At 47.0% G+C, this 10,168-nt stretch overlaps 2 protein-coding genes across 2 annotated transcripts; both read left to right on the forward strand.

Moving 5' to 3' along the window:
• Positions 1-1,551, forward strand: LOC124674528 (high-affinity nitrate transporter 2.3-like). Its single transcript, XM_047210573.1, has one exon. It carries the CDS (start codon positions 1-3, stop codon positions 1,549-1,551), a length of 1,551 nt encoding a protein of 516 aa, XP_047066529.1.
• Positions 1,552-3,320: 1,769 nt separating this feature from the next.
• Positions 3,321-5,069, forward strand: LOC124674531 (bifunctional adenosine 5'-phosphosulfate phosphorylase/adenylylsulfatase HINT4-like). The gene is made up of 6 exons (XM_047210575.1): positions 3,321-3,405; positions 3,501-3,547; positions 4,325-4,401; positions 4,500-4,566; positions 4,729-4,806; positions 4,919-5,069. Exons 1-6 carry the CDS (start codon positions 3,328-3,330, stop codon positions 5,019-5,021), a joined length of 450 nt encoding a protein of 149 aa, XP_047066531.1. The 5' UTR covers positions 3,321-3,327; the 3' UTR covers positions 5,022-5,069.
• The last annotated feature ends 5,099 nt before the right edge of the window (positions 5,070-10,168 follow it).

The raw sequence follows: 10,168 nt of genomic DNA on the forward strand, positions 1-10,168 counted from the left end.
ATGGAGGGGAGGTCGAAGCCGGCGGCGATGGAGATGGAGATGGAGCCGGCGGCGAAGCCCAAGTTCAGGATCCCGGTAGACTCCGACAACCAGGCCACGGAGTTCTGGCTCTTCTCCTTGGCGAGGCCGCACATGAGCGCGTTCCACCTCTCATGGTTCTCCTTCTTCTGCTGCTTCGTCTCCACCTTCGCCGCGCCTCCGCTGCTGCCGCTCATCCGGGACACGCTCGGCCTCACGGCCAGGGACATCGGCAACGCCGGGATCGCGTCCGTCTCCGGCGCCGTGTTCGCGCGCCTCGCGATGGGCACGGCCTGCGACCTGGCCGGGCCCCGCCTGGCGTCCGCGGCGATCATACTGCTCACCACCCCCGCGGTCTACTGCTCCGCCGTCATCACCTCGCCGTCGTCGTTCCTGCTCGCGCGCTTCTTCACGGGCTTCTCGCTCGCCTCCTTCGTGTCCACGCAGTTCTGGATGAGCTCCATGTTCTCGCCGCCCAAGGTGGGGCTGGCCAACGGCGTCGCCGGCGGCTGGGGCAACCTCGGCGGGGGCGCCGTGCAGCTCATCATGCCGCTGGTGTTCGCGGCCGTCAAGAAGATGGGGAGCACGCCGTTCACGGCTTGGCGCGTCGCCTTCTTCATCCCGGGCGCCATGCAGACGTTCTCGGCCATCGCCGTGCTGGCGTTCGGGCAGGACATGCCCGACGGAAACTACCGTAAGCTCCACAGGACCGGGGACATGCACAAGGACAGCTTCGCCAACGTGCTCCGCCACGCGGTCACCAACTACCGCGCCTGGATCCTGGCGCTCACCTACGGCTACTGCTTCGGCGTCGAGCTCGCCGTCGACAACATCGTGGCGCAGTACTTCTACGACCGCTTCGACGTCAACCTCCACACCGCCGGGCTCATCGCCGCCAGCTTCGGGATGGCCAACGTCATCTCCCGCCCCGGTGGCGGGCTCATGTCCGACTGGCTCTCCAGCCGGTACGGCATGCGCGGCAGGCTGTGGGGGCTGTGGATCGTGCAGACCATCGGCGGAGTCCTGTGCGTCGTGCTCGGCGTCGTCGACTACTCCTTCGCCGCCTCAGTGGCCGTCATGATGCTCTTCTCCTTCTTCGTGCAGGCGGCCTGCGGGCTCACCTTCGGCATCGTGCCGTTCGTGTCGCGGAGGTCGCTGGGGCTCATCTCCGGCATGACCGGCGGCGGCGGCAACGTGGGCGCCGTGCTCACGCAGGTCATATTCTTCCGCGGATCCAAGTACAAGACGGAGACGGGGATCGTGTACATGGGGATCATGATCATCGCCTGCACGCTGCCCCTCACGCTCATCTACTTCCCGCAGTGGGGCGGCATGCTCGCCGGGCCAAGCACGGGGGCAACCGCCGAGGAGTACTACAGCCGGGAGTGGACCGAGGAGGAGCGGGAGAAAGGGTACAACGCCGCAACATCGCGGTTCGCGGAGAACAGCGTGCAAGAGGGCGGGCCCAAGTCGGCGTCGGGCAGCCGGTCAAGACATACCGTGCCCGTCGATGGGTCGCCGGCCGACGTGTGAACTAAATCTCAGAGTACGTGTGTCTCACTCAGCGTGTACAATGAACGAGGGTATTTCAAATCCTGAACTCATAGAGGTTCGGCTAAATGAGAATTGGATCGACTTCAAATTCCTGTTGTTTGTGCACTGAACTTGCTAATATTGGTCTAAATCAAAACCCGATCATATTGTTTCTCTAGTTTATCAAGTTGTCCCACTTGTCATATATGTCTTCTACCTACATCTCTTACCTTTTCTCTCTGCCGAATAGAGAGATGTATGGCATCTCTCTTGGTTGGATGATATGAAGAAACCGATCACTATTCGAGATTTCCATCAAGTTTTGACAATTTGAGAAGAAGTTGACACCCTCAATCCATCGGCGGAGGTAGATGATGTTTGGTCATGGTCGTGGGATCCCAAAGGTTCCTATTCCGCGAGATATACAACACCTTCTTTACGACCTCAAGTACATGCGGCGCCGTGAAAGCAACCGGGGGTTCTTGGGCAGCCTTGCGTTGCGAACTAGCAATTTGGCTGATTCTACATGCGACGGTCTAGATAGCCGACCACCTAGCGAAACGGGGACTGCATTTGTTTGCATGTTGTGTTGTCATAAGTGTCATTTGGAGCTTTGTCCACGCGAGACGCGGAGGAACACAAAACATAATCGTAGACACGCTTTGGTCGAGCACGTAGCGTCTGGATAGACATCGGACCGGTCCTAAGAAATGGGACATGATCCTTGCGTGGGCAAGCGTGACACGAAACATCCCGACCCATGGATCTTGTTATGGATAAGTTTCTATGTGTGTCAAGTGCTCAATCTGACGTTGCACGCTTAGAATTCTCGAAATGTGATGTTCATCTTCACAAGTCATTCTCCTTTTCACACCTTCATTTTACTATACTGCTTGGAAGTTTGGCAGTAATAGGGCAAATGTTTGACAATTGAGATAATGCAATCCGGATGCAAGTTCTAGGGGATTGTGTAGCTCTGCCTAATATTTGATTGCAAAATTATCATCTCTATGGGTTTGGTAATGAATTATTTTACTACATTTTTTTGTATCATCTGATTGTTGTCCTAATAGTCTATTTTCGTTTCGAAGATTCTAAAATACAGGGATGAGAAATACACTAATTGCAATGTTGTTCGCATTTGAATCCTACATGATTTTATCTGCAACATGAAGTTTTTACTATAAATCTGATGGAAATAAAAAACATACAATTGTACATATCAAACAACTCATAGAAAAAGTTTCTAAGGATTCTGTTCTCCAAAATTTTATTTTAAAAAATCCTTTTGATCAATTAAACACTAAGCTTCAAGAAACTTCTATTTTTTTAGCAAAGTAATAATACTATGAAGCACATACCAGAGAAAGCTCGAAGTCACACTCACACTGGAGTATAAAAGAGAAATATTTACTTTTTTTTTTAATTCTGAAATTGCATTTTTTTAACGAAAGATCTCGAATATACTGTACACCAGTTGGGCTTTGGGCATTCTCGGCTCAACAAAATATCGCCTACTCGAAAGAGCCCAGCCCAGTCGAGCTTCTGCTACTGGGCCCAGCCGCGTGCGGCGCCTGCGCCCCATGGAATCACGCTTCAGAGCCTCCGACGACTACTTCCACGACGGCGGCCAGCATCTCCGAGCACGGCCGCCGCGTCCTGGCGCAGCGCGGAAACCGTCAATTCGTGCCGCGTCCACCTGATTTCTAACGCGTGGAAGGGGGAGCCATGAAGAACCTGTTCTGCTTCCGCCGTCCCGCGGCGAAGAGGACGCCGATGGCTGACGCTGACTGGTGCGTGTTCTGCGACATCGCCGGCCGCGCCCCCGGCTCCACCACCGATCTCCTCTACTCCGTTCCGTACACCTTTCCCCGACCGTCTCCGATCTAAACGCCGCCATCTCTTCGGATTTGCTCGCTGAACGTGTGGAATTTTGTTCCTGTTCACAGGATGACAAGGTCGTCGCGTTCCAGGACATCGACCCGTCTGCGTTCAGGTAATTTCTGGCCTTTGCACTGTGTTCTTTCAGTCCCATGTCACTGCTCGTGGCCTCGTGTTGTTAGCATACTTCGTTCATCGTTGGATGTAGTAGTGCTTGTGTTCATTTAGCCGAACACCTTGCGAGCATCGTGAGAATTGTTGTTTAGATTTAATTAGGTCTGTTCAGCTAGTGCAAGATGGAAGGCTTATAACTGGAACTACTTGTTCTCTTTCTCTATGCTGTACTGTGTGTGAGTAATGTTTCCTTCAGATACTGACTGTGTTGTTTTCTTTGAAACTCCGACAGCTGTTTAGTAGTACATCATTCTGACTGTGTTTGCGTTAAGCCTGTAACTTAGCTGATCTTTATAAAATGCTATTCCCTCCTACCCATAATAAGTGTCGCTGATTTAGTACAGGGAGTACTGTATTTGATGTGATAAAAATTATTTGTTTCTATGTTTACTAATTGTCAGAGTGATGTATAAAATATCGGTGGCTATTATCGATAAGTTTCGTAGCACGCGACTGATTGGAGAACCTAGGGAGATGTCATGGACTGTGAGTACCTTGTGTGAGTCATTGTTGATCAAGACTGGCATTTGTGTGAACACTGCCTACTTTTAGCAAGTAGTTATCAATTTATGCCTTAGCTTTAGCATTGTGTGTCTTTATCACCTTCAGTTCATCCGTTGACTACGAACAAGAACCATTGTTTATGGTCAGCTTGTGCATGCCCAATTTTTTGCGTGAAGGTCTGTTCTAAGGTTGTCTTGTTGTGCAACGCTTGCAGGCACTATCTTGTCATACCCATCGAGCATATACCAACTGTAAATGATCTCCGAATAACCAACGAACATCACCAGTTAGGTGGGTGCTCAGAGCTTCATATATCCCTGGACTGCCCTACATTTCCTATATGGCAATCATGGATTGCTCTGTGAACTATAACATTTATTCCTTTTCAGTTAGTCACATGGTGAAGGTGGGAAAATATTTACTCGATCGAGATGCTCCCATATCTGAGGAACATAGGTATTGCTAAATGAAATATATTTGTTCTGTCATGTTGTAAATCAGCCTGAAAGCCTTCTCATATGCTGTTAAAATTATGGCTGTTATTTTTTTTATCACAGCAATACTCATGGAGCATTTTTTTTCCTGTCTGATCTCTTACAAACTTGGCATGTCTTGTAGATTTGGTTTTCATCAGCCCCCATTTAATAGTATTGATCACCTTCATCTTCACTGCCTGGCACTGCCATTTATGCCCAGGTAATGAAATTGCAGAACTCCCTGCCTTTGTTATTTTTGTATATGTCGTATCTGCCATACAGAATTCCTTTGAGATTACATCTCAAATTATTTACACTCCTCATCTTTGCAGCTGGAGGCAAGTAAAATATACACCGTTGGGTCCCCTGGGGGGTTTTATTGATGCCGAGAAGCTATTGGAAAAAATAAAACCGCAAACAGAAGCAAACAGTTAATAACAACATTTCCCTATTATTCCTCCTATTAGCACACATTTTCTTTTTTTTGCTTGCATTATCATTTGTATATAATTTGCATCGCAATCACTATTTTTGAATCGCTGTTAATTCAGAATACTTGGTCTGTAATGCTATGCTGAATTAACCTGAACAGTTGTGGAAGCTGAACCATTTTTTTTCTTCTTGCGGTTATGAACTGTAAAGTTGGATACGGGTAGCACCACAACTTGCATTTAGCTATACGTTGTTTTGGCACATGGGAGCATATGCTCCCTTTATCTTGAACTACATGTTAGACACATTTTAAAATGTTAAAAAAATTGAAACAAAAATTTCGCACGTACATCTTCATGTGCTACGCGCTCACAAAGTCATTTCATGAAAAATCGACATGTCATGTGGCGTGTGTAAAAAAGACAAAATTCGGTGCTGAAACAAAGACTTGTCACAAGATAAATTTTCTCTTTTTCGCTTAGACTACAAAAAATATCATTTTTTCGTGAAACTTGACGAATACACATATGTTATGGAGATGTACATGTAAATTTTTTTGTCAAATTTTTTTAACACTTGGAAATATGTTTTTATGGTAGAGGGATCATACGCACCCGGGAGCCGAATTGAGTTTCTGGAACATTAACATGTTCAGAACTTATTTCTCAGAACTGCAGTTCCCATTCACATAGTGAACGAGAGGGGTGTACCTATGGTGAACAATAATTTGTGGCACTCACGAAACTTCAAACGAGAACTCTTGATCTAGACTAGTGTCATCACTGATTCGGGAACACAACAGAACAAAAGTTTTGGACTCTCTTTCTCCTATGGTAAACAATAGCTTGTGGCACTCACAACTTCAAACGATAACTCCTGATGTCAACTATGATCACTGATTCAGGCACACATCATATGTTGTTACAGCACTGATATTTACTGAATGACCTGACACGAGCCTCATGCAATGATTTGAATTAGCCCTGGTTCATATAGTGTGGGGCCTTCTGCACAGAGTTTATCTCTAGGTCCGATGGCCACGATCATATAAAATAAGATCACTATCTGCCTGTTGGTTTGGTTGATCAGTGGAACAAACAGTCCAAGGCCATACTTTGATATATCCCGTTTTTATGCTTTAGACTGTAGGACATGTAATTGGTTAATTCTCTTACCAGCCAGCCAGTGTACTCCGGTCATTCACCATCACGTCATATCGACAGCAGAAGCAAAGCATCAAACACTTCTTTCCATGTTCCTAGAGGAGGATCAGGAGCACCGATCCGATGCCTACTCTCACGGCGGCTGTAGAGACGTGATGGAGGAGGAAGATGACAACGCCATCGTTTTCTCTCTGTTATACTTTGCGAATTTGGCCGCGACCTGTGAACGATGAACTATCATATATGTAGATAAAGTTCAAGTTACTTATTTTTGAACGGTGGTTGTACTTCCGTTCCGATAAATAAAACTTATATGTTTAGTCAAAAAGTCAAAGCTTACAAACTTTGACTAAATATAAAGAAGAAAATATAAATATTTACAACATGAAATAAATAAATTATGAAAATATATTTCAGAATGAATCTAATAATATTCATTTGGTATCGTAAATGTTCCTATTTTTGTCTATAACATTAGTCGAACTTAGAGAATGTTGACTTTTGATTAAATCTATAAGCTTTATTCATTTAGGGCATATTTGATTCGAAGGATAGATAAAACGTGGGAATAGGAAAAATGTAGGAACACAAAAACGTAGGATTACAATGGCGTGCCTACTACAATCCTACATGAATTCATATGAAACAAAATTTATTTGATTTCGCCATAAAATAGCAAAGATTCTCAAAAAGAGGTATGCATGGACGTGCCTATTATATCTAGTTCAAAGTATTGCTTAGGAAAAAAAATCAATGGGAACCAATCCTACAAATCAAATACCCATTATAGGAAAATTTCTATAGAATTTAATCCTACAATTTTTTTATGAAAATCTTTTAAATCAAACAGGCCCTTAAAAGGAAGAGAGTAACATGTTGGTGTGTAGGAGGTGGCAAAAATGGCAGCGACTAATCCTCGAAAGTGCTAGGGCTCCTTTAGGATTTCTAAAGGATTTATGTTTGATTGGGATTCTATGAAAATTTTCCAACAAAATCCGTTTGATCCATACGATCAAATTCCATAGTAAATAATCTTATAAATATTTTATAGTGTAAAGGCTTGTTTGATTCATAGGATTTGCACATGATTCTGACGGGATTGTATTCCTATGAATTTTTTTCCTACAACCGTTGTTTGATTTGTAGGAATAGAACATGCGAGATTCTTTCATATGGACCCCTCTTAGTCTATTTCAATAGAATTTTTTTCCATTAGATTTGTGCTATTGGATACATTTCTAACAACCACTTATACCAATTCTCATAGTTTTCATTTTTCATAGGATTTAATGGGGCAGGCCATACCAATCCTACATTTTTCTTATCCCTTCATCTTTCCTACCCTGTGAGTCAAACTAGTCCTAAAGTTCATAGGAAAAAATATATAAGGTTGGAGCTCATGAAAGTTTCTTCACTACAATCAATGATAATTGATTTTTCATTTGGTTCAACTAGACATGACATTTAAATCATATACACTTTCTATACCTACGTGCTTCATGTCCTATGAACCAAAGGAGACATAATACTCTTCAGTAGCCCGCAACGAGGTTAGGCCGGGCCGACACTTGAGGCATTAGGGCATCTCCAACGGGGCGATCCATCCCGCGCCCGCGCGTCCGGATGGGTCGAGCCGGACAAAATCCCGGCCCAACGCGGGGACGCACCGCAAAAGCGGACGGCCGCGGCGTCCGGAACGACGCAAACCCGGCCCAAATCTGGGCTAGGTTTGCGTGGCCGCGGATGGCATGCGCCGTCCGCTCGCGTCCGGGAGCTGGTCGCCTCGTCTCCTTTGGGCCCACCTGTCGGTGACCCGGGAGGGTATTAAATGGGGACTGGATGGGATCTGGCCCTCCACTCCAGTCCCCACTCCATTCCCGCAGCGAAACCGCCGCCATGGCCCCGAAGCGAGTGTTCGCTCCCGGAGCCAACGACGACGAGGCGAGCAGCAGCCGCCGTCGTCCGCCGGCGCTGCGGCCATCCTTCGGAAACCGAGGCGGCCTCCACATCGGAGAGGCCGCCCGCGGCGGTGCGGCATTGCCGCAACCGCCGCCGCTGCTGCTCGAGCCCAAGCCCGAGTCCTCGGAGGAGGACCCGGACCTCAGCGCAGCGCTGCTCATCTCGGCGGCGGAGGAGGACGCGAAATGGCCGCACTTCCATGCGGCCATTCGAACCTCCGAGATGGAGGAAGCGGCGCGGCTGGCAGAGGAGGAAGCTGAGCTCTGGGAGCTCTACGTCCAGGCCCGCCAGGCGCGACGGGAGGAGGAGGAAGCGGCGCGGCGGGAGGAGGCCACGCGCCGCTCGGAGGAGCAGCGGCGCGAGGAGCAGCGGCGCTAGGAATCTCGGCGCCGCGCGGAGGAGGAGCGGCGCCAGAAGGCCGTGCGCCGCCGCTACCTCGGGTGGCTCCGGACCCCCACTCGGCCTGGGAGGAGGCCCTGTGGTCACGATGACGACCACGCCGACAACGCCCACAGGGGCTAGGCGGCGCACCGGCGGCCACCGCGCCGCCGACCAAACCCTAATAGAGGGTTTTTAGTTTAAATTTTAAAGCCCATATAGGGGCTTCTTTTGTTAGTATTTTCCCAAAATAGGGCTATGTACAAATTTGCCCAAAATAGGGCATATGTTTAATCAAATTTCGTTTAAATTTGCATTTTTTCTTTTGTTTTGGTATTTCTCCGATTATGCGCTGCGTCCGCGCGTTGGGCGCAGCGCGCGACCCAAACGAACACGCGGACGCGGGCCGCTGTCCACGTGTCCGCTCGGCCGCCCAAACGGCCCAAAACGGACGGCCCAGCGCGTCACGCGGTTGGAGATGCCCTTAGGAAGATGTATCATCAGCACATGGACGTGAATTCCAGTTGGAACTTTGGATCCCTTCCTTCAGATTTAATCATTGCGTAGATACACTGAAAACCATCAATATTGGGTCTCTCTGATTTCTGATGTCAGCTTCATTGTCAAGTGGACAGTGTGACCTCTGAAGTACAGGTTCATAGTTTGAAAAATACTTTCTCTCCCCATTTCGTATTTCTTGTCATAATTTTAATTAAATTGAAACTTAAACTAAGACAAGAATAACGGAGCAGAGGGAGTAACAATTATCTGTCCGAGTGACCATACCTATGGATAGTGTTTATTTCTAACACTCCGATACTACTAAAAACATGTGTGGGAATGCAGCTTTCTGTGATTTAATATATATCCTCCGGTGTAAATTATGCTTAACAAAATTAATATTTTTAAAAGGAACTTTGCAAATTGAGTAATATTCTTATGTCAGATACACATTCCCTCCATTTCAATAACTAAGGGGTTCTTGTTTTTCATGTTTTTTCTTTGATTAAAAATTACTCTAAATATATAAAGATCATTGGAAATGTTTTTCAATACGAATCCAATGATATAGTTGCATACAATGTAATCAAAATTTTGTTGTTTAATTTTTCTATCAAAGTTAATCTTAGGATACGGAGGCAGTACCGCAGTACCATGAAACAAGCAATTCAATCAATTTATACAGTCTTTGGGTTTGAGAACTAGAATTCGCAAATTCGCAAACCCTGAGAACCAACCTGTGGTTGGATGGTTAGGAGGGTAGTGGCACCCCAGCCCACTAGAGTTCAATTTCCGGATTTGACACTTTAGTGTCTCATAAAGCCGGAATATTCTTCAGTGGGACGTTTCCGTCGATAGCAAGGCAGCTGTGGTGACTTTATCAATCTCAAGACCCGCCGAATCAGATCTTCGATGCAGTCTCTCGGAGATGCTCATAGAGGTAGGGTGTGCGTGAATTTATAGGGGTGAATGTGTGAGTGTTTTTGATTGTACTGTGTTTGTGTTTCGCAAAAAGAAAAAATGGCAAACCCTGTTTGGTCGTTTGGATGACCGTTGAAACGGAACTCCAAATTCCCCCAATTCCGCGAGGTTCGGGTCTGCCCGAAATCCGCCCGCTGCTGCTCCCGCGTTCCCCTTCACCGGCCGCGT

The sequence above is a fragment of the Lolium rigidum genome, chromosome 7 (genome assembly GCF_022539505.1).
Source record: "Lolium rigidum isolate FL_2022 chromosome 7, APGP_CSIRO_Lrig_0.1, whole genome shotgun sequence".
In the NCBI taxonomy this organism is placed as follows: Eukaryota; Viridiplantae; Streptophyta; class Magnoliopsida; order Poales; family Poaceae; genus Lolium; species Lolium rigidum.